General features: G+C 57.2%; 1 protein-coding gene across 2 annotated transcripts; it reads left to right on the top strand.

Annotated features, from left to right (window-relative positions):
• The first annotated feature begins 1,533 nt into the window (after positions 1-1,533).
• IRF8 (interferon regulatory factor 8) lies at positions 1,534-23,735 on the top strand. Of its 2 annotated transcripts, XM_043599823.1 has the most exons (9): positions 1,535-1,603; positions 5,009-5,183; positions 10,048-10,231; positions 12,593-12,681; positions 14,044-14,149; positions 15,315-15,362; positions 19,569-19,955; positions 20,711-20,826; positions 21,434-23,735. In XM_043599823.1, exons 2-9 carry the CDS (start codon positions 5,010-5,012, stop codon positions 21,608-21,610), a joined length of 1,281 nt encoding a protein of 426 aa, XP_043455758.1. In that variant the 5' UTR covers positions 1,535-1,603; position 5,009; the 3' UTR covers positions 21,611-23,735. The 2 variants fall into 2 exon arrangements, with proteins under 2 accessions (XP_043455757.1, XP_043455758.1); XM_043599822.1 differs by having other exon boundaries at positions 1,534-1,603; positions 20,711-21,547.
• Positions 23,736-24,166: the final 431 nt, after the last annotated feature.

Raw genomic sequence — 24,166 nt, forward strand, 5'->3', positions numbered from 1 at the left:
TTATTTGGTGACAGGGAACTCATCTAATTTTTGATTGCTGTGACTTCCTGGCAATCATGGTGTCAGGAAATTCTTACCAAGTGATTTCTAACTTACATGTGGTTTTCAAAGACGATGGAATGTTTATCAGTTAATAAATTACAATTTGATGTTGGCACATTATGTTTTGGGAGATTTTCTTTGAGCATTTAGTAATTTCAAACTGGCAGCGTACTTTTTGCATTTGGGGGCCAATAACATTTCTTTCTCAGGCTCAAACATTTTTATAGGTTCTTGAAAAGCCTAATGAATAAATGGCTCGGAAAACACCGATGCTTGTGTATTAGTGGCCGATGAGGCCATAAAAACCAATGAAGGCTCTCCTTCTCTATATAAGGCTGCCCCAGACCTGAGTGTGGGGAAACGTGTCTTTTTCCTTCTGTCTTCGAGGGTTTTCTTTGTCATTTCCGTCACCACTGTTGCCCCCCCACTGCACTCCCATATATAGTAAATGCCAGCTTACATCCACAAGGGGCTGGAAACTGGACACAGACCCACAGAGGACCCTGCCTCAACACAAGTGACATTTTCTGGGGAAAATAATTTATGATGAAAATTTCCCTAATTGGACATTCTAGCACTAGTATGCTAGACAATCCTGTTTTTATTTCTGATTTTCAGAGGTCAGTGGTTTCGGATACCTTTTTAGCTGGGCACTTTTTTTTTTTTTTTTAAACACTCCCGGTCAATTGCAAGCATTCGTCATCTAGGACCCGGTCTGTAAGTAGACACATGTCGGATGTAAGGTTGGCCATTGTTTGGACATGTTATTAGGGGCTTCCTCCGGGTGGCGGATGCCTCCCACGCAGCTCACAGAGATGATAGCCTGACCAGGGCTGGGTGGGCACCCTGGGGGTCACTCTGCAGGGACCCACAGGCCGTCTGCAGCATTAACCTCTGGGCCCCCACCATCCCAGCCGTGACTTCCACTGACCTCTGCCGTCTGACACCCATCATAAATCCCAGAGCCCTGACTCTGGAATCTGAACCCGGCCCGGGCCTCAGCCCCACCGTGTCCTGAAGGCCGCCATCTGACCCTCGCCCCAGCCCCGACGTGTCCTCACCTCCGCGGTCTGACCCCAGCATCGCCCCGAGAACCTGGCAGCGCCTTGACTTCCGCCATCTGACACCCACCGCCCGCCCTGCCCTCGGCCTGGGCGCGTGGACGCCCCCGAGTCCCCTCGGGAATTCCTGCGGACACCCCCGTCCCGCGCCGCCCCCGGGACCCCCGGCGGGGACCCCGGAAGGGCACCCGGGCCGTCAGCGGCCGCCCCTGCGCAAAGTGATTTCTCGGAAAGCTGAGCGCTTCGAAGAAGGCGGGCCGGACGGGCCGCGCCCATTGGGCGGTCCTGGCGGCGCGTCCGCGCCCATTGGGCCACCCGGGAGGCCCCGCAGCTCCCATTGGCCTGCGCGGCCGTCGCTCGGCGCCCCGGGCCCGCCCCCCGTCCCTACACTCGCGCGGGCGCCCGAGCCCGAGGCCGCATCCCTGGAGCGCGGCGGCGAGCGTGGGAACGCGGGCGGCGGCGCCGAAGGCGGGCGGAGGGCCGGGCGCGCGCGGCGGCAGGTAGGCGGCTGGGCGAGAGCGGGCCCAGGCGGCGGGCCGGCCCGGCTCTGTCTCTCCTCCCCCTCTGCTGGTCCTCCGGAGCCCAAACCCAAAGTCCAGGCGTTGAGCATGGGGTGGCCGCTCCCTAAATGGCTGATGCTTGACAAAAAATAATCCCACTTTTCTTAAAATCTGGTTTGCACGGGAAACTTTAGAATGGCCTGTCTAACGAGGGGAAGTATTGACCCCTTTATTGGCAAGAGCTGCCCCTGGGTCTCGCCCAAGTCCTGCTGCCTGGAGGAACGCTTGGAGGGTCACGACCCAGAAACTGCCCGGAAACTCGCCGAGGCTGTGTGCCCTGCCTTGTGGAGGGGTGCGCCCTGGGGTTTTCTTCTGCCTGCTGACAGTTAGGATTTATGAGTGGGTTTGCGGCCCTTTGCTCCTGTCATAGCCCAGTGGTCCCTGGCGAGAAGGGCTGTGTAGGGCTCACAGCAAACGGGAGCATTTTGGTGTAAAAGCTCCAGGGCCAAGGGGAGACTTTCTAAGGTGAGATATGTTGCTTCCCCAAGGTTGTGGAGGGTGTTGTGAATGGAAACTGGAGACTGAATTTTCCAGAACTTCAGACTATCCCTGGGGGCACCTGGGTGGCTCAGTGGGTTAAGCATCTGACTTTGGCTCAGGTCATGATCTCATGGTTCCTGAGTTGGAGCCCTGCATCTGGCTCTGTGCTGACAGCTCAGGGCCTGGAGCGTGCTTCGGATTCTGTGTCTGCCTCTCCCCTGCTCGTGCTCGCTCGCTCTCTCTCTCTCTCTCTCTCTCTGAAAAATAAACATTAAAAAACCCAAAACAACCTAACCCTTCAACATATGGGGAGATATGACACTTTTTTTTTTTTTTAACCTAAATTAGGAGCTGGTCCTTAAATGAAGGTTCCGAGCCTGTCCTTTGGGGTTGTGTCCGGTTCCTCAACGAACAGAATTGGGTTCAGTCATTTCAGAAAGATTGAGGCCCAAGCAAGAAATGGCTTTGATGCTTTTGGTCTGGGGTCAGGGGAGATGGGGATTTGTGGCCACCAGGCAAATGCCCAGGGGCCCTGAGGAGTGCAGGAGGGGAGTCCTCTGTGGCCTCATGGGCACATCCTGGAATCTGGGTTGGGTGGGGCCCGGGCTAAGCGTCTTATCATCTCCTGCCTGGGAAGCCTGATCCCCCGGACTCATTTATTGGGATGCAGATTAGCTCCAGATAGGACTTGGCCCATAAAGAGAATTATTACCTAAAAATCAAGGAAGAGGAAGTTATAAACATGTGACTGGACTTATACATTTTTTTCTGGCTTGGCATTTGGTGGAATTAATTTGTTAGCGTTCAGTAAATCATTGTGGGTCATCGTCGAGCTAGAATCTTGGCTTTTACTGCTGTTTAGAGTCTTAGAGGTGATCTCAGTGAAAGTTTAGGTAGGGCGGTCCATGTGCTTAGATCTCGTGACTTAACCGTGGTTTTTCTCTGCAGAGTCAGTGAAGGAAGACGCTGGCCGGGGTGCCTGGGGGTCAGGGTGCCTCTTTGGGTCTCCATGTTCCCTCCTGTGAGCACACCGGCTGCGTTAGATCGCTTCTAAAGTGTTGTCCCGTTTTCATGTCCCGTAATCACTTTTCCTCTTAGTGTCCTCTGTGTCTTTTCTCTTTTCGTGTTCTTATAAATCAGCAAGGCAGTTGTTCCTAACAATTTTGGGAGTTGTGAATCCATTAGAAATCTCAATAAGAAGGTGTTGGTTCACTTTCTAGAAAAGCACCCGTACAAACAAAATCTTGCTTTTTCATTTCAGGGGGCTCCTGGAACACGGACGGGGTTTATAAAGCTAGTACTAAGAGGGTGAACAAAATACTCCTGAGTGGGCACATTTCATTGAATTGACAGACCCGCAGAGACCACCCCTTCTATCGTGTTCTGGCCCCTCACCCTCCTCCTGCACACAGCTCATTCCTCAAGCGAGGGGACAGTCTCCTGTCTTTTCTCCAGGGGGGTCTGCAGTTTCCAAATCCAAGTCCAATTTCTATCCCACGTGCTTCACTCCTTTTACGTCCACAGGTGGGCATGGAAAAGTTACAGCTAGCACTTGGGACTCACCTTCTCTCTGGGACCCGGACCCCCTTCCGGTCCGACAGCCACCTGCAGGGTGGCTGGTTTCCGAGTCATGTACGTTATGGAGCGGCATGGCTCTGGATGTGACTGTATTCTGGAGGACATTGTGTCTTGTCTCCACTGATTGTCTCAAACCGATTTGCCCGAAGAGGTCACATTTTAATCAGAAGAATAGAAATGCTTTTTTTTTTTTTTTTTTTTTTGGTGGGCGTCTGTCCAACCGCCTAGGGGATTTCCACCCCTGTTCTTGTAAATGTGGGCTATGAGTTGATGTGGCATGACTCTTCTCTCTTTTTCTCTGGGCTGTTGGGAAAGCTGCCTGTTCTGGCAAGAATGTTCCTCCAAAGGATGTCTCTGGGCACCCTGGTGAGATCCCCAAATTCTGGTGCCTTCTGGAAGAGTCTAGCCCGGCTAACTTGGTCTGTCCAGTGGTCAGAGTGGGTTTCCTTGCTTTTGTCCCCGTTGGTCGTAAGACTTCCCGAGGAAGAAAGTTGGAAGAGATGACAGCTGGTATTTAGAGAGAACCTTCTAAGGTCCAGGCATGGTCTCAGGTGCTTTATACACATCCTCTGAGCCCTCATCGCAATGACGCAAAGTATTGATACTTGTCCTGGGGCTTCAGCCTGGGTGCCTGGCACCCAAGGTTAAATGATGGTTCAGGGTCACTCAGCTGGGAGATGGCGGGACTCAAGTGGGCCCCCAGCTCTGTCTCATTCCCAGACTCTTGGTCTTATCGTTAGCCCAGCTGTGAAGGAACCATCTCCAAGGGATAGCCTTGAGGATCTCCTCTTTCTTGGCACACACAGATGTCATATTTACTCATGAACACTGGTCAGACTGGGCATCGAGTAATGGAGCTTGCTCTCGGAGGGACGAGCTGCTCACTAAAGGGACCTGACAGTGTAAAAGTGATTCCTCCCCATCTCGTACTGTGAGCGGAAAGGTGTCCTTAGATGGGGCTGTCTGCCCAAACCAGAGCGAGGGGCGAAAGCTGGAGGGAGTACCAGGCGGAACCGTAGGAGGGGCTGACGTCTGGCTGCTGGGAAGCTGCAGGTTTCCTGGGGAGCTTCCACTTTTCCTTCGGGGGTTTGAGGCCCAGGGGAGGCATGGCCTCCCCTCGGCAGGTGGCCCGGCGTCCCAGGTCCGTGGGTTTCCCCGAGGCTGGCACCTGTGTGGCAGCCCTCTGATCTTCCTGTCAGTGCTGTTTGGTGTGCCAGTGCATGGGGCGCTGCGATTAACAGGGCGATATTTGTAGTATCACAGAATGTGTTTTATTTCCTTTCCAAGGATGTGTGACCGGAACGGTGGCCGGCGGCTTCGGCAGTGGCTGATCGAGCAAATCGACAGCAACATGTACCCGGGGCTGATCTGGGAAAATGATGAGAAGAGCATGTTCCGGATCCCTTGGAAACACGCTGGCAAACAAGATTATAATCAGGAAGTGGATGCCTCCATCTTCAAGGTACAGACTCGAACTCCCTCCCCGCGTCACCAGTGGTTTCTGTCTTCCCTGCAGGCCCGTGGAGGGGTTGAGGGACATCTCTCTTATTTGCTCTTAAATTAACCTATTTTCTTAAAACAAACATCGATTGAGTGCGGAACGTGTCTCAGAAATATATACCGGGTGATTTTGCATCTACTGTATGTGTGATCGAATCCCTTCGAGGTTGTGTGTTGTTGGCATTCTCCCCCCGAGGAAACTGAGGGCACCTTTATCACCTACACCACCGTTTATTTTGCACAAGGACTAGTAAAGCAGGAGTGAGAGTACTTCTCCGAGGCCCTGAGACCCCCGGACGCTACCGCCTACATCCACAAAAAATTCTGGGAAGGGCATAAGTCTTCATTTTTCAAGGTTATCTGCCTGGCAGTGTAGGGTCGGCTCAGATGAGAGAGATACCATCTGTCGTGACTTCCGGGGCCTGGTCACGTAGGGTGTCCTGAGGCGGCAGCAGATATCTAAAATAGTCTTCCTTCCCTTGAGAATAAGAAGTACCCAAGCATGGAGAGGCTCGCTATTTACCGCCAGCGCCCAGTGAGAGCTCGCCCCGTGCCAGGCCTGGCCCACGGGTTTGTCTTTCCTTCCACACACGGCTGTGCTGCTCTCCTGCCTCTGTAGAGGCCCCGAGAGAAGGGACTTGTCCAAGATCTCATGGCTCTTGGGTGATGGAGCCTGGCAGCCCAAGCATGAGCCCTTGCCCCCGAGCGAGCCCGAGCCGTACCCATAAGCAGAGGTGTTTGTCATTCCCCTGGGGGTGATCGTCACCTGTGGGTTTCTCTGAGGCTCCAGGAATGCAGGCTCCCTGCTGTGTTCTCCCTGGGAGATTTGGATCCCTCGGTCAAGGTGAGCCCAGGCTTCTCTGTTTGCAAACAGACGCACCGCAGGTGGCTGACCCTGAGCCTTCCCTTGTTCTGTGGGCATGGGGGTATGGGAGTGAGTATGGGGGAGGAGCAGGGCGGGCTGAGTTGTGGAAGGGCGGAACCCGACCCTGGGCCGTGGTGAGGGAGGGAGCGCAGGCCTTCGGGACCCCAGGGCAGCGCCCGGATGCTTCGCCAGGGATGACTGATCCGCTGGCCCAACCAAACAGAAGCGACCGGAGATCATCCCTGACCCCAGAGCAGAGCATAGGCAGGTCGCAGCTGGCTTCAGAGGCGTAATCAGTGCTTCTGGGCTTTGCGGGGAGGCTCCACATCTGAGCAATTCTGTCACCTCTGTCATCCGGGGGCGTGGGTCTCTTTGGGAACCTGCTGCCAGTTACTGGCCCTCTTCCAGAAAAGTGGGCACATGCGGGCGGACACGAGTGCACTCAGTCGCCTTCAGGGGGCCCCATGTAGCCTGAGTGTCCAGCAGATTTCTTCCCCTGGAGGACCCCGGCTCAGGAGCCTGGCAATGGTAATGGCTCCCTTATCACTCTTGGTGGTGCCTTTTGCCTTTGGGGCTCGTGGTGGACCTCTCTTGGGAGTGGCTCTGGCTACATTTAAACAGTGTCCAAGGTTCTTTGGGCCCGCTGGGAGTTCTGGATGGTAGATGGCTACAGGCCAGAGCCCCACAGCCTTGGCCCTGTTGGCATCTGGGGCCAGCTAGTTCCTCCTTGGGGGGCCGTCCTGGGCACTGGGGCACGTTCAGCGGCACCCCTGACCTCAGCCGACCACATGCCAGTAACGCCTCTTCCCAGTGTGACGACCAAAGGCGCCCTGACATTACCAGACCCGCCTGGGGGGGTGGGCACGTTCCCCCCTCCCCACTGAGAACCCGGCAGGCTGCCGACCGCGGCCAGAGTGAACAGGTTTAAGCAGACGCGTGGGGTGCCGAGGACACGGTTTCAGGGTGACCATCACGGCAGCCTCTTCGGGAGGGAGGAGGGGCCCTGGCCGAGGCCCCTGGTGGCCTGCCAGGCCTCTCCCTTCACGCAGCTCCCTGTTTCAACTTACGCTCTGGGGGCACTGAAATAAAGCCCCAGATTTATATGTCTTATGCAATGCCCTTCATGGCCGTTTCAACAGCGTTGAGAAAAATGTGTAAGATTCCCAGTGTTTCCGTTCATTTCGCAGTCGCCCAGTGTGGCAATCTGAGAGAAGCCCACAATCTCGGCAGGAGCCGGGTGGGAGGGGGGCGCGGGCGGCCCCCAGAGCTGCTGGCCACGGGGAGGGTGGCACGCGGGTGCGAAACAGGGGGAGGCGGCCACGTGGCTCCGCCCTGTGCCATGCCGGCTGGCTCCCGTCCTCCGAGGGCGCGTCCCCGCGACGCCCACGGGAAGAGCCCGCAGTCGGGCCTCGGTTGCACGAAGCCATTTTATGGATCTTCTGGTCCCGTAGAGAGACTTTTGTTCGAAGCGTTCAAAGAAAACCTTTAAAAAATCCGTGAGTTACGAGGATAGAGTGGAGCTTCAGAAGGCATTTATACCAGAGCGTTCTTCGTCGTCTGCAGATAGGATTCTGCGGCCGGCCTCGTGGGGCAGGGCCAGAGATGGGGGGTGAAAAGGACGGAGCTCATTTGGTGCCGTCCCTGGGCACACCGAGGCCCTCGTGTGCCCCCCTCCCACTTGTTTTTCAAAAAGCATTTTGCCTCCTTTTCATAAACCCGGGGCGGTGGGGTGGGTGGAATCCTTGTTGACTGAGGCTTGTTCCTCTCCTCGACCAGCCTTGTGACAGGCCTGAGTGAGTTAGAACTTACTTAGTAGCACAGATATTTCAAACCCCGTAGGCCTTCGAGGAAAAAAAAAAATAGTGCTTGATTTTTAAGACACGAGATGGGGCAGTAACATTGAGTCAGGAAGCGTGTGTGGTCAATGCTGGTTGCTGCTGAATGCAGTGCCTGGGCGGGGGCCACATGTGGTGGTGGTGGTGGTCGGGGGTGGGGGACACTGACCGCCGTGCTGGCTGTTGTCACTGGGCCTCAGAAGCGCTCTGTTCTGCCAGATGTTAGCTCGGGAAGAGTCTTGAGAGATCAGCCAGCCAAGCTGAGAGGTGTAGAGCCCAGCAGAGAGCCCACGAAAGGGCTCAGGGCAGGGCTGGAAGCAAGGCACCTGATACGGACCCAGGGCACTTCCTGACCGCGGGGCCGCGCTTTGTTCTGTGATGTCCTGGCTTTCTTCTCGGGGGGGAGTGCGAGCCGTGGACGGATGGTACTACCGTCGGCCGTGCAGTTCCGGCTAAAAACCAGCTGGGCCCAGCATGCCTCTAAGCCTGTGCTCCTCGGGGTCCGTTTGTAATGTGGGTGAACCAGTGGTTCTCAAAGGGGGGGTGGGGCGGGGGAGTGTGAGTGTGTCGCAATTTCGCCTCCCCGGGGACGCGCGGCAGTGTCTGGGGACATACTGGGTTGTCACAACAGGGGCGGGGGCGCTCCCGGCATCCAGCGGGTGGAGGCCACGGATGCTTTTGGACAGCCAGCCACGCGCGGGACGGCCCCCGTCACAAAGTACGATCCGACCCCAAATATCAACAGTGCTGAGGTGGAGAAGCTCTGAGTTAACGTAATAGAAGTGTGAAATTGCCGCTCAGCGGGTGCGTGACGGGCCTTCCTTGGAAGAAATAAATCGATGCGTGGTCTGAGCTGCAGTTAATAAATCCTTGGGCAAAAGATCGGAAGGGACTGAAAACCATTTGCTTTGGAACACATTTCCAGGGGGGAGTTTGCGTCTGCGTCCGAGGGGGAGGCGACCCTCGGAGCCTATTTGGGATTCGCTTTCTCTCCGCGCCCCCCAAAATAAATAAATAAACATTTAAAGGAAAAGGTGCACATTCTCAGACCTAACCCACAGTTAATGAGAATCTCAGGGGGCAGGGCCCAGGCATCTGCATTTCACGAGCTTCCCAGGGGGCCGGTGTCGGCATTAAGCTTCAGAACTCTTGCTGTAGTGGAGTTTAATTGGGTCGGAAGTGAGGACAGTGGTGTTTAACCCCAGGCTGGGTCACCTTGGGCAGGTCACCTTTGGAACTGCATTTTCCTGAGTGGGACTGGGGATTCCCTCCAGATGGCGTGCTGTCCCAGGCTGGAAGTTGCATCTGGTTTCGTCTGACAGCGAAGGTGATTTTCACCTGATAGCAGTGACCTCCTCATTGGGGTGTCTGGATTCCAGTTTTGAAATCTTCACACCGTGCCCGTTCGCATGCTTGTGTGAATTTTCTTTTAGGTCTGCCCCATGCTGCACTGTGGCTTTTAGGTCTTCAGCTTTGAATTTCTCGTCCTTGTTCAGAGTCTAAGGGGTTCGGAGAGGTCAGAAGCAGAGCTGTGGAAAACCAACAGAGACAGAACACATTTCATTGCCCTTTTAAGCAGGGCCCTGGGGGTGGGGCGGGGAAGGTTAGAATAAACGCCAAGATGCAAAACAAAATTTCTATTAAAAGTAGCAAGGCAGCGGATGACCACATTCAGACTTCTTGCAAATGTTCCCTTTTCATGCTAAATTTTAGCCAGGGGTTGATTTGAAAAAGCAACAAATTGTTCTTTGTTTTGAACATTCTAGTGAAACCATGTGCGACTTCCTCTTTGTGCTGTAGCTGACCTCAGGCTCCTCCAGACCCTTTGGTCCCAGGAAGGAATGGCCCAGAGACAGATCCAAGATGTGTGCTGTATGGGAGCCAAGGCCCTGGGCCGGATTCTGGCTCAGCTGGGTGATCCCCGGGGCCCCTTCCTGGCCCTGGTCTTTTCACATCTGTCACAGAAAGTTGTCCCGAAAGTCCTTGAACGAGAGGTGATGGCCAAAAGTGACCGTCAGGACTGGCGAGAGAACGTGCTGGTCTCGCCCGTGGCCGTGGATGCCTGTGGGCAGGGCCGGTGGGGGTGGGCGGCCACGTATTTTATGTGCTTCTTTCTGTTTCTACAGGCCTGGGCAGTGTTTAAAGGGAAATTTAAGGAAGGGGACAAAGCAGAACCAGCCACTTGGAAGACGAGGCTACGCTGTGCTTTGAACAAGAGCCCAGATTTTGAGGAGGTGACAGACCGGTCCCAGCTGGACATTTCAGAGCCATACAAAGTTTACCGCATCGTCCCCGAGGAAGAGCAAAAATGTAACTATCCCTTACGGGTTTTCAGCCCAGCAGAGGCTGCCCGGCCCGCAGGCCCCACCAGAGAGCCTGGGTCTGGGGTGGGAAGTCTGGGCGAGTGGTTTTAGCTCAGCTGCCAGTCAACTCCTTTGCGTAAGCAGATGTGGAGAGCCCTTTCCCCTGACCCTGGCCACCATCCGCTGGCCGAGTGGCAGCTTCCGTGGGAGGAAGGGGTGGGGAGGCTGGGGCTGTCAGACCGGGAGCTCACTGTGGGGCCTCCCCGAGGCTCAGTAACGAACAGGGTTAGACAGGAGCGAGCATCCTGGACAGTGTGGATGAGGCATCCCTTTTGTTTTCCAGCAATGCCCAGAGGGGGGCCAGGGGCCAGTCAGGTGGTCGAAGAAGGGATGGGTGACAGGATGGAGGGTAGAGTTACAAATGCGTCTGGGGACGATGGCACTGTTAGCTTTGTCGCCGTAGATCAGATACGCCTCAGCACACGGTTACATCCCGATCGTTATGTGGGAACTCTGGGATGTGATGATTCCCGAAAGGTCTTCCAGCTCTAGCTAGAATCCCGAGAGAGTGTTTACCAGGAGATTAACGCAGGGATGGCGGAAACCCGCCTCCCAGCCCATCGTCTGATTCGGCACCCTGGTCAGACATCACTAATCAACCAGGATGTGCTGAGCTCGGTCTGGCCTCCGAACCTTTTCCAAAGTGGCAGCCTGTGTAGCTGCTGGGAATCAGCAGAGTCGGCCGGCCAGTGGGCCGGCCAGTGGGATAAAAGCTAATCACCGTCACTGGTTTGACGCGTTCTTTTGACACGTTGATTAGCTGCTAGATGTAGCAATTAGACCCCTGCAGCCTTACCCTCTTCTCCTTACCTGTTTTTTAGTCGTCCAGGAATGCCCTGGGCATCTACAAATAAATGGAACCCTCAGAAACTCCTTAGGGCCGCGCAGAAATTCTGAACTCGAGCCCTTCCCACTGGGGGGAGGGGTGAGAGGGTCTCAGCCCTTTAACTCACCCACGAGGGAGCCAGCATAGTGATAAAGACTGAACAGAGGACAGGAAGCATGGGTCACACATGGTCAGCAAGCCCAACCCGTGGATGTTGCCCCTGACCCCAGTGTGGGGGTTATCTGTGCTGCCGGTCATTTGGAGCTGAATTGTCTGTAAATTAGCACTGAACTTGACTGAGTCAGAGCCCTAATCGATAGTCAACAGTAAGTCAAACAAACTGACCACCCCCCCAGAGAATCTGAAGGCCTTTACAGGGAGACTTCTTAGATAACCCTCCGGGATGGCTTTGAAAGGCCAAGTGTGCATCGTTTCTGCCTTACTTACCTCCAAGTTTGGGATAATTTTTCATTGTCACAAATCGAATTGTGGTTTGAAGGAATGGAGAAGTTTCCGTTGGTCCCTCCCACCCTGGGATCGGCCGAGCTTGAGCTGGCAGGTGACCCTAGCTTGTTTGTACGGGGTGCAGCCAGCATCACCTGCAGGGGTGGGTTTTAAAGAAGCAGTAGGTTCTCAGGGGGCAGAGGGACGCTGCATTTGCATAAAGTCTAAATGGACCCACTGTGCTCTGTCCTTCAGTGGTTTGCAGGCTACGTGGGGGAGGGGGTACCCCCTCACCCCCTCCTTCCCCCATCAGCAGCTTCTAGCCAATTCTTGAGTCTTTCAAAGTAGAACCCAGATGCAGTCAGGACAGAGCGATGGGTCAATCAAGTGTTTGTGGCCCTCTGATCACTTCGTAAGGCAGGTCTGTGGTGGGGGGATGGGGAGGAAGTGGGGGGCTTGCTGTCTGGTCGCTCTGTGCCTGCAGCCATGCCTGACGGAGCCTGTGGCCCCCCCCTCCCCCCCCCCCCCCCCCGCCGGGCCCCCATGTGTGGGCCTGCCGTGTGTGCACAGATGCATGCTGTATATTTGGAAAGGCCACGGAGACGTTTCCTGTCAATTAACTTTAAAAAAGACTCCAATCTGCACACGCATTTTGCTGGGAGATCTTTGAGCGTCTTCAGACAGCCTGACTTACGAATGGAACCTGGACCCAGTGTAGAGTGTGTCCGACGGGAACTCGTTTTCTATCTGGGCAAACGGGGCCCAGCCGCACCACTGTCCTTGTCCTCTGAGTGTTAGAAACCACGAAACTGACTTCTCCCTTTGACTTTGCCCGTCAGAGGACTGAAGCATCACGGGAAATAGTTTCCGGGCCTTTTTCCAAACCAGCGAAGACACTCGGTGACTTTTATTTCCTTCAACTCGGCATTTAAAAACAAAACAAAACAAAACCAAAAAGCACGACACGCTGATTTTGGCCTCGCGGAAGGCTGCAGTGCCCCGGTGCCATTGGTCACGCGCCTGTCCGATTTTCCGCAGGCAAGTTAGGCATGGCGACTCCCAGCTGCGTGAGCGACATCACGGAGATGGAGTGCACGCGCTCTGAGATCGATGAGCTCATCAAGGAGGTGAGTGGCCGGCACGCGGCACTGCCGGGGCCCCCTGGGCTCTCTCGGGCAGCGGCACCTGCTCCCCCGAGACGGAAGGCGAGGCCAGCCTCTGCCGTCTGGCCGCCCCGTCGCCTCGTTCCCCGCCTCCATCCCGAGCGCCGGGGCTGGGCTGCCGGCTCCGAGCCGGTGCCGTTTCTTCCCGCCCTAAACTTGCCATATTTTAAACATTTCGATTGGCAGTCTTAGAAAAAGCGCATCCTGCTTTCTCTTGGCTTCTTAGACAGGCTACGATGAAAGAAAGACTTCCCTTGCAGCTTGGGGTCGTCATGACCACATGGATGCTCGAGGGGGGCGCTCAGGGCAGGCGGGCTCCCTATTTCATAATCTGCGGCTTTAGGTCTTGATGGATCGGAAAGGCGGGCCTTCGAGCTTGTTAGGGCTGTATATCCACTCCGAGTTAATAGGCTACGAGCAAAGGCGTAATGGGGTCTCCGGAGGCAAGACACACGGTTTTCGGATTCCAGCGTTTGCTCTGCAAATACCCTTTTCCTGTGGCCATCTGCTTCTTAACTCCGTTTTTACGGCCAGTGCAGGGCAGACGTCGCCTCGCTGAAATAATCCCGCAGCGTCCTCGTACACGGCGGTGTGGGTGCTGTGGACGTTCTCCTTAATACCGTCGTGGCAGCACCAGAACTTTTAAGAGTAGCTTGGCTGTCAGGAGGTGCAGATCACAAAACGCAGCCTCCTCTCGGCTGCTGAGTTTTCTGCCGATGGCGGCTGTGAAGTTTCTGCGTGGTCTCTGGCAGCAGGCCAAGTGGACTCCGGGCTTCGTGTCTCTCCAGCAACGTCCCGTTTTCTGCGCGAGGCTTTTCTGCTGACTCAGCTGAGAGAGGTTGGGTTGGCGCAGCAGGATCCCAAGGAAAGCAGATTTCAAAATGCTTCCTACCCAGATTTATCCGCATCCGTTGAGGAGTGGGTCAGAGGTCGGAAGCCTGGGCGTGGAACGGCGCGCGGGGCCTGCCCGGTCGTGGCCGGGTTTGTCCGGCGTCGCCGTGCCTCGGCGTCCCAGCGCTTGTCTGCTTCCCCGGGGCATCCGGGCAGCTGGGCGACCCGTGGCCATTTGGTTTTGCAACTGGCGCCCGTAAGCTTAGTAGGGGTCCCGCAGGGGCCGGTAAGTCGGGCGCGTGGTTTGAGCGCTCAGCCTGGTGGATTTGTCTTAGGCCTTTCAAGAGGCGAAGTAAAACTTTCCCTTTGTCTTGGGATAAAAGGTTGACAGGGTGGCTTTGGTTAAGTCTAAACCGTTTGCCTTTACGAACACCGGAGCCCCACTTTGGAAGCCCGCCGACCACAATGCTGTTCTCTCTCACCCTGTTCCTCCAGCCTTCTGTGGACGATTACATGGGGGTAGTCAAAAGGAGTCCTTCTCCGCCGGAGGCCTGCAGGGGCCAGCTGCTCTCAGACTGGTGGGTCCAGCAGCCCAGCGCAGGTGAGGAGGGGACCCCCAGTGTGGCCGGCGTGCGGGGCTCGTTCGAGTGGGCTGGGCACTGACTCCTTTCAGCCTTCAGGCAGCTGGGGGCAGGTGGGGCGGTGGTTCTACTGTGAGCCCTATTTTATCGAAGGTAACTGAGTCCACAGTGATGCCCGTGGCCCCGTTCGCCACTGCCTCTCGGGGGGCACGTGGGCCCTCCCCGTAGGAGGGGTCTGCTTGTCTCCTGCGCTCCTGGAGGGGTCGGAGGGGAGGGAGGGGGTGTGCAAACTTCTCCAAGGCCAGAGGGGAGATGGGGGTCTCGGCCACACTCGTGCTCGCCACGGATGTCTGCCAGCCACTCCCTTGGGACATTAGGGACCCCCTCAGAGCCAAGGGGAGCACAGGGCGTCAGGAGAGGAGGAGGGCGAGGGTTGCCCGCGTGGCGCCCTGGATCTGAAGCTCCCTGGCAGGGCGGGGGCCTGCAGATCTCATTCACGCCTCAGCTTACTCATCTGTGAAATGGAGACACCAGGACCTGTCCCATAGGGTCATGATACCCCTGTTATCATTGGGATTAATAAATAATCACTTATTTAATAAATTACTTAATTAGCTTCCGATACCACTTCCCCCCCAGCCCGCTTCCTTCTCGAACGACCCTCCAGGAGCACAGATTTCTTTGCTTCCTCCCTCCGCCTCTTTCCCCGACTGTTCCTTGTGGGAGACTGGGAGGTGACTCTGGCCCAACTGACTTCAAAGGTCTCCAGGCTGCGGGTGGCACTTTTGCCTCAGGGGCCCTGGGAGAGCCCCCTCTCCCTGCACGGTGGCTATCCCTCCCGGAAAGCGAGCCGAGGCCCCAGTTTCCCTCCGGAGACCAGGCCTGGAGGGTGGGCACGCCGTCCAGCGACATTTCGGGAGCAGGCCTTGGGTGGGAGGAAAGCATCACCCCGGCACTTGGTCAGAAACCCCTCAGCACAGAGTCTGTGCCGGTCGAGTCGAGGCCTGGCTTTCTGTGTTTTTGAAACGCGGGTCACGGCGCAGGGAAAAGCACTGAATTGAGCGGAAGCCTGTGGCAGGGCCTCCGGGCCTTGGGAGCACACCCCGTGTGGCTCTTAAAGGAACTTTGGGGGGGGGGTTGGGGTCGGTTCCTCACGCTCAACTGGGCCTTCTCTTTCTCCCACAGGCTTGCCGCTCATGACGGGCTACACTGCCTACGATCCGCACCACTCAGGTACGCGGGTGCTCGGGGCTGGGCTGGCGCGGTGGGACGCGGGTGCTCCTGGAAGGCAGAGCCCAGAGGGCCGAGTGGGCTCGCAGGGGCCTGTGGATGAGCCGATCGCATGTCAGAAGGCAGGACCCCAGTTCATCCTTGTCGCTGTTTGCTTTTTGAGCACGTCAGGGGCCGGCCGTTTTGAGGCTCTTCTCAGAACGGGCCGGAAGATGGATCCCGAGAGCTCTTTGCAGCGTGACTCTGCAGGAGAGAGAGCAGGGGGACAGACGGACTCAAGGCCCAGCCCTGCCTCTCTTGTGTGACGCCAGGCAGAACCTCCCCGGACTCTTGTGAGGATTAGACGTAGCGTTAGTTTTCTGGTAGGAACGTCACTGGTCAGCGAGCGTCCCCAGTGCCCATTTCCTCTACTGTCTTCCACACTCAAGTTCGTGATAACGATGGTCCTAATTAATGGCGACGATGGGGCTGGGGCTGGGGCTGGGGCTGGTGGTGGTGGTGGTGACGATGGTGGTGATGGGGTTGATGGTGGCGGCTGACGCTGAATACTGGCGAGGCGCCAGGGTCAGGCCTCGTCCCGTTACACCTCCCGCCACATCGTTCCTGCCGCATAGGCTCAGAGGCTCTGGGTCACATAGCAGGTGGGTCGCAGAGCCAGGACATGGCCTCTGGCCGTCCTCTCCAGGCTCCCGCCCCTCGTGGGCAGGGGTGGCCTCTGTGCCACGTTTTTGTCTGTTGATGCTGGGGACTCAGACCTCCTGCCATGGCCTCTGGAGTTTGCATTCTGGCTCACTGATGGCCTCCCTGACGGAGCAGAGAAAGCCCGTGTCCTTCCTGATAGTTCTGTGAGAAGTGAACAGCCTGACCCATCAGGATGGGCCCCAGAGGCCCCCCGGTGCGGAGGAGGAAGCGGGGCTCAGAGAGGTGTCTGGACCACGGGCCTCGTGGGACGAGTGTTCGGGGTGTGGCGGAGGCAGGTTCTCACCCAGGCCTGCAAAGTGCGGAGAACCGTGTTCCTGTTCGTCGCACTGCTGTCACCGCTCCGGGATGCCCTGGCTCGCGGGGCTAGGCCTCTGAGCTAGTCAGCTCTGTGGCCCGGGGAGTCTGCTGACCGGGCTCTCTGGGGGCGGGAGAGGAGCCGGGGGCAGGGCCGAGGCATCTGGGTGAGGAGGAAGTGTGCCGAGTGGCTCCGGGCTCGTCCCAGCGCACAGCGGGCGGAGCGACCCACAGCAGTGCCACGTGCACAGAAAATCCTAAAACCTTCTTCTAGGTGTTGCGGACTTTGGTCCCTGGCCCCGCCCTGTGGAAACAAGGTGATGGCGAGGGTGCCCGGTTCTCAGGGCCGCGGGGACGAGGTAGTGAGTGAGCGGGGCCGCGGAAGGGCAAGTGGGGGGCGCTGGAGGCCACGGCGGAGTGCAGGGCCTGCCCCTCGGCTGCTCAGCGCTAGACGGTGCCCTGTGGGCCTCAGACCCGCCAGGCTTGGTGTCCCCGCTTTTCTGGAGGGATCAGAACTCCAGACCTTTATGTGAATCCTCCCCGTGTGGAGTGTTGGCAACAGCTGTGTGGACGGCCCCCCCCCCCCCATCCCCGGGCTGGATCCGGACACGCCCGTGGCTGCCGGTGGCGGGGGGGGGGGGGGGGGGGTGGTGCTTGGCGGTGTTTACAGTGGTGGGGCAGGGGGAAGGCCGTGTCCGGAAACGGAGGGGGTGGGCTCGGCGCTGCAGGACGCGGGTGCAGGGCCGGCCTGCCGGGGAGCCCCTCTCCCCGCTTCGTGGTTGTGCCATCAGAGCAAATGCCTTCACCTGTCGACACCCGACTCCTTACCTGGAAAAGGCGTTGAGTGATCAGCAGCCTCCAGCTGGCATCATGAGCGTTAAATGTGCCCCTCAGTTCAGCACACTGAGAACAGCGCCTGGCGTGTGCTGCCTCGACCAGGAATTAGGGCTTATGACTCCGGGAGTCTCATCTACGTGGCTAGCTTCCGGTCCTGTTACCCCGATTTCTTCAGGAGCTGCCCACGAGCACCGCACGACACACGAGCTCCTGCTCGTCCCCAGCCGCCTGGGGAGCTGGGTGCCACCACGATCTCTGCTTTGCTGATGGGGAAACTGAGGCACAGAGTCACAGCTGGGCTCACACGTTGTCGGGGAGTCTGTGCTCCTGGCATCGTTGCTCTGCTGCCGTTGTGGGGCGGCTGTCCCCCGGTGGGCAGGTGGCCGTGCGGAGGCAGGGCAGGTCAAGGTGGGCCGGCCAGAGCCATCTGGTGGCTTTGGTGGCGGCTTCTCCGCGGGTCTCTGCTGGCCGCTCACTGCGGGTGCAGCAGTGGTCGCTCAGGCCTTCCCGGCTCGAACCGGCCCCAAGCTAAGCTGCCCTGTGGCACTGGGGTCCCTAGGAGGCCTCGTCTGGGCCTCTCCAGAGCACCCATCTGTGGCTCCCTTGGGCCGCGAGGCGCTGGTGTGAGATAAAGCCTCGGCAGTGGCGGGGCGAGGGTGCAGAGTGGTGACAAGAGTCGTCTGTAGTGTTTCATTCATCTGTGACAAAGTTCAGAAATGTTCTGGAGTGAAGGAAGTGGAGCGTGCCATCGGGGGATGCAGATGTCCCAGAGCTGGCACAGTGCGCAGGATGGGGAACTGGACGGGACGAGACGTGTCACTCACCAGCTGGGTGACCTCAGCTGCCACTCGCCAGCTGGGTGACCTCAGCTGGGCCTCAGTTTTCCCACATGTCATATAAATGAATTGGACCGGAACACCTGAAGCTCCCAACCCAGAGTGGTTCTAGAATGCCGTTTAACCCCCATGTGGGGGAAGATGGAGCCTGTGCCCACAGCAGCAGGGGGTCTTATTATTTGACTGAGCAAATGATTCTTAATCAGAGCCCAGTTGAGGGGGGGGCAAGAAATTATAAGTACACAGCAGTATTAACCTGGGTGAGGCAGGTGGCCACCCACAGGGCTGCCCCTGACTGTTGTGTGGGTGGTGCACTGCACAACTCGAGGGGTTGCTACAGGGGTGGGCAGCTCACAGTTTGTGTGGCTCTAGAAGGCAGCCCTGGACTGCTCTGGGACCCTTAGGAGGTGCCCCAAACTCACCAAGTTTGGTGATAGTGCCTGTAATTCTTGTAGTTTAAAGCTATCAAAATGCAGATTTCTCTGGGACTGTCGCAGAAGTTAGCTGTTGTCTTCATTCCTGCCTTAGCTTAAAGGTTCCCAAATTTCAGTTACTGGAGCCCCACTTTCACGATGGTTTTTCATATCTGGGTACCACCTGGTAACGTGCTCTGTTTCTCTAAATGTCATTACAAAAAAAGTTTTTATTTATTTTAAGAGAGAGAGAGAGAATGCGTGTGTGTGCATGGGGGAGGGACACAGAGAGTGGGAGGCACAGAATCCGAAGCCGGCTCCAGGCTCTGAGCTGTCAGCACAGAGCCCCACTTGAGGCTTGAACTCAGAAATTGCAAGATCATGACCTAAGCCAGTTGGTCACTTAACCGACTGAGCCACCCGGCGCCCCGAAAATTGAATAATCCTTTCATTTACTTAACTCTGGGTCACCGCCCTGCCTCCTTCCCCGCCTTTCTTAAGTGTAGCGCGTCTGGGGAAACGTTGACTTCATTTGAATGATTTTCAGACTCTTCTAAGAACAGGAGAGATTCGTGATTTGAAATCCAAGGAACCCCAAGAGGGCTGTGAATTTGTCAAGGAAAAGAGGACACGTCTGTTCTCCCTGACCTGGAGGTCAAATCTCACACTTCTGTCCGTTGGGAATCCGGTCACGGGCCCCGTGGTTCCATGGCACGAGCGACGGTGTATCTGTCGGGTAACGGATAACACGGCGTGTCGCTTACGGGTATCATATGACGTCGTATGACGGTCGCAGAGTGCCGTGTGACGGGGCAGTTCTACTGACCTCTAAACCGGACCGGTCCCTGCGACCTTCCCCGGGAGAACGGAGAGCACGAGAACAGTCCTTTTGTATTTCGAGTCACTGGCTTCCTGAGTGACTCTGCGTCTGTCCTCGTGCTCACAAAGACACCGTTTCCGGAAGGGGTGCGTGAACTCCCCGCGATGCCGGGGGGTCCCAGGCACACGAGGAGCCAACCGGCCTGCTTGGCAGGAAGGAGAGCGCTGGGCACCGGCCCAGAAGGGACCGGGGAGCCCCCCCCCCCCCCCCCGGCGGAGCTGACCTGTCGCCCTCCTCCTCCCCGCAGCCTTCTCGCAGATGGTCATCAGCTTCTACTACGGGGGCAAGCTGGTGGGCCGGACCACCACCACCCGCCCCGAGGGCTGCCGCCTGTCGCTGAGCCCCCCGGGCCCGCCCGGCGCCGGGCTGCTCGGGCCCGAGGGCCTGGAGCTGGTGTGCTTCCCGCCGGCCGACGCCATCCCCAGCGAGCGGCAGAGGCAGGTGACGCGGAAGCTGTTCGGGCACCTGGAGCGGGGCGTGCTCCTGCACAGCAGCCGGCAGGGCGTGCTCGTCAGGCGGCGGTGCCAGGGCCGCGTGTTCTGCAGCGGCAACGCCGTCCCGCGCAGGGACAGGCCCAACAAGCTGGAGCGGGACGAGGTGGTCCAGGTCTTCGACACCAGCCAGTTCTTCCGAGGTCGGTACCACCGCCGGCTGGCCTCCCCCGGCTCGCAGAGACCTCGCCTCCCTCCCGCGGGCCGCCAAGCTGGGGACCCCGGTGTGGGGGGGGGGGGTCCTGCTCTGCGCTTTCTTGCTCAGCGACCCTGGGGAACCGCTCTGCGCCTTGACTGCCCCGTGTGTTGAATGGGCGTGTGGAGACCGCAGCTTTCCCGTGTGGCCCTCGGGGGGATGAAGGGACCCAGTACATGCATCGCCGAGTGTGCCCGTAACCCGGGGGCCGGTCAGAAGTGCGGAGTCTCAGCCCCCCCCCCCCGCCCCCACCGAGGCCTGCGGGGTCAGACCTGCATCTCGGCAAGGCCCCCCGGGGCTGGATGTGCACATTCTGAGGCGCGCTGAGTCCGCGGACGGCGCTCGCGCTTGTGGGGTAGCTGCCGTGACTTATTCTGTGGGGCGTGTGGCTAGGATCCCGCCCCGGGTGCTCCTCCCACCCGGGAGGTCAGGGTGTCTGGAATGAGCACCTGCAGTGCCGTGGCCGCTGCCTTCTCTGCGTCCCCAGAGCTCTCTGCTCCTCTCCCCGTGACCGCGCTCCGGCCCAGAGCTGGGGTCAGGCCTCTCCTGCCGCCCGGCCTGAGCAGTCCCGGCGGCTTCCCTGGAGAAGGGCCCCCGGAAAGGTGGGCTCAGGTGTGACAGCCGCGGGGAGCGCCCCCGGGGACAGAGCGTGGCGGGGCCCGGCGGCGTCGACAGGGGCCCCTCCCCCTCCTGTCTCCCCAGAGCTCCAACAGTTCTACAACAACCAGAGCCGGCTTCCCGACAGCAGGGTGGTGCTGTGCTTTGGAGAAGAGTTTCCAGATATGACTCCCTTGCGATCCAAACTCATTCTCGTGCAGGTAGGAACAGGCGGCCGTGGGGCTTCTGGCCACGGGGCCGGATCTCCTGGCCCGCACGGCGGGACCCAGTTTGCGCTCGGGCTGCAGAACAGGGAGCGGGCTGCTCCACCCGTGGGCAGAGGCAGGCCCGGGGCGCACGGTGAACCTCCACGCGGGGCTGGTGGATTCCTGCCTTCTGCCATGCTTGCCGTTCCGAACCATCTTCCCACGTTCGGGGACTCACAATCTTTGTGTTCTCTCCCTGCCTTTCTTGTCTGTTGGTGTTTGAAGTCAAAACCCCCTTTCTAGCAAGACGCTACCTTTCTAGCAAGGTTCAGTTGCCTCAAGGTCTGAGGAACGGATTAGGGCTTTGCAAGCCCTTGTTTAATCTAGTCAAAGGAATGAAACCCTAATGGTGGAGTTCTGGCCACCGGCTGCCAGGTCGGGACCCAGTGGGGAGACCCCTTGCCCTTTCCTTGCACCGCCTGTTTGGGGCTCATTCGTGTGGGACTCACGTGGAGGTTCTCAATGTCAGCTTCGGCCTGGGTGATCCGAGAATCTGGCTAGGGCCAAAGGCGGGGCCACCGGGCTTCCCGCCTCCACGTCTGACCTGTGCCCGTCCCTGTAGATCGAGCAGCTCTACGTCCAGCAGCTGGTGGAGGAAGCCAGGAAGAGCTGTGGTTCCGGCTCCATGGTGCAGCCCCCCGAGGAGCCCCAGCCGGACCAGGTCTTCCGGATGTTTCCAGACATCTGTGCCTCCCACCAGAGACCTTTTTTCAGAGAAAACCAGCAGATCACGGTTTAAGTCTCTCTCTCGGGCACCCCGTCCTGCCCGCGTCTCGCGTTTCGTTATTACAATTACTGTCGTAATTATTTAAGGATGTGGCTCCCTCTGGCCTGGGGCGGGGCTTCATCTGCTCTTAATTTAGTAAGGGCGTCCCGTGAGGGCTTGATGTTCGACACAGAGTCGCGTCACGCCTCTTGTTCAGGTATAAACGTAGGAAAGTGCGCCGAACGATCCAGATGCTGTAACTACATACAACCAGTGATTAAAACATGTATTCCCTGCATTTCCCCTAATTATCATCAGTTGCTAGATTCTTTCAGCGTTTCGGGATAATCAATATTTCCAAAGACTGGGCATTCAGTTGTACTAGCAAATAGCTGCTTCCAGGAAAAAAAAAAAAAAAAATTGGAGTAGGAGATCAGCTTGTCAGAACAAGCCTGCTTTTTGTCTGTACCTCGCGTTAGAGCCATAGATTTGTGATTTGATACGCTTGATTCTGCGTGGAGCGTCTCTGCTTTTAAGCACGTTAATAAGGTTTAGAAAAACTTAGATAGCAGCCCCGCTTTAGCAGGTGAACACAGAACTCTTGGCTTGTTGCAGGAATGCACCTCCTTCCTGGGATCTGTTGCCAGGAGGGCTCTTCCATCACCAGGTGAGCTGGTATGTTTTCACCTCCAGACAGTGAAGACTTTTCCTCTGGGCCCTTGTTGCCTGGAACCTTCGAGCTAAGTGTGTGTGTGTGTGTGTTTTCATTGCTGTAATTCAATCACCCCAGAGCCCTCACTTTTTCTTCTTTCTAAATGGTTTTGACCTGTTTTTAAAAATACTCATTCTGTCGATTGTCCTACTGTAAACTGCTTTGATATATATATTTTTTTTCACATAAAGTGAGCAGGATAGAAACCACAGATTCAAAAAGTAATTGTAGATTGCCCAAGCATTTTGGTTTGTGCCTTTGACTCTGTCAACCCATCGACGAGCCGGTGGTGGTGAGCGTGTGGGCGCGGCTCGGGTGGCTTGGGGACCGCGGATGAGAGGTGTCGGCTTCTTACCGCTGCCCTGGTCACAGGGTGGATGGCGGCAGGGACAAGGCCTTCCCCATCCCTCGGACTCCCCGGCCTGGGGCCACACCAGATTCTACTCTTCAATGGAGTCCTGTGGTGGGACTCCAGGGGAGGAGTCCCAGTTTTAGCCCCAGAGGAACGTCACGCTATTTCCTGTCCAATCAGATGCATTTATTGCCCCACAATGTGTCAAAACGGCAGCCGCAGGCCAGCCTTCCCGTCGACCTTCCCCGTCTCCACAACCGCTCTGAAATCACTTTCATCATTGAAAAGCACTTACATGTTTTTTTTCTGGGAAGAAAGCCGGTTGTATTTCGCTAGATTGGGGTGCCCCCTCCCCGCCCGTGTGTCCTGTGCGATGTGCTGGGACTGGCAGAGGGTGGCCGGGTGCCGGCCCTTGCCAGTGGAAGTCGGCGGCCGGGGCGAGCCCGTCCCACTTGCAGTGTGGACCCCTGGCAGGGTCGGGGAGGGTCTGCGGGCTTTCCCCCCAACTCTCTGTGGAGCGGGGGGCAGGGGGAGGGGGAGAAGAGTCGTCACCCCGTTCTTTCTCCTTCATAACCCAGCCTCGTGGCCACCAGCCCTGACTGACAGCGACGGGGCACAAAGGGACCTCGCCTGTCGGCTTTCACCTTGAGGTGTGGGAGGAGCCGGGATCTGGGGGACGAGAATTGCCAGCCTGGCCCCCTTGTAACCATGAGTCGCTGCTTTAAAATCCAAGCCGAGGAAGACTGGTTCACTTCCGTGGCTGCTTCCACGAAGGTGACGCAGGCGTGGCATATGTAGTGAGACTTTATGGTCGTAGGCCCTATAGGTGTGTTTGAATTCACCTGAAAATACAGGAAAATGCGGCCAGAGTGGCTTTTCCTCTTTGGCGGACAGAGCCGGCCTCACACTGTTGGGGGTAACAGACCCGTTTTCTGAAATTACATCAGAGAACAGCGACTTTCGGTTTCTAGCTCAAGCGAATGGTAAAGCGTGTATCTTGAATATGCTAAATGAATATTTATTTTTGTATCCATTTAAAGCGTATATTGGTCTCTTTTATTCTTTATTAAAATAAAGTGCCTTTTTAAAAGCTGGTTCACGCTCCGTTTTTTGTTGAAGTCACTGTAAAATATTTCATCACTGTTACTCGATTCTGGGTTCTTCAAAGGGGTGGGGATTAAAAAACAAGGCTGCGCTGGGAGTTTAAGGGTTTTTTGCCTGTCGATGTGTTTTGTTTTGCTTTTCACTCATCCCCAAAACAGTAGCGAAAAGGTTCGGAGGCTCACAGATCATATAGGTTATCCTGGAGAAAATGCGGGACGTGCTATGTTTTTATTAGAGCCCGGGGTCCTGTTTGGGGTCCCATGAGCTGGTGGAGGGGTGTGTGGGGGAGGGTGTGGAGCACGTGGGAGGTCGGCAAGGACAGCACCCGCTATCCTGGAAAGTGCTGGGCGTGATCGGCACGAGGCCCCCCGGCCTGGGTCGGCCGCACACGATGGGGTCGTGTATCCTTCCATATCCTTTC

The sequence above is a fragment of the Prionailurus bengalensis genome, chromosome E2 (genome assembly GCF_016509475.1).
Source record: "Prionailurus bengalensis isolate Pbe53 chromosome E2, Fcat_Pben_1.1_paternal_pri, whole genome shotgun sequence".
In the NCBI taxonomy this organism is placed as follows: Eukaryota; Metazoa; Chordata; class Mammalia; order Carnivora; family Felidae; genus Prionailurus; species Prionailurus bengalensis.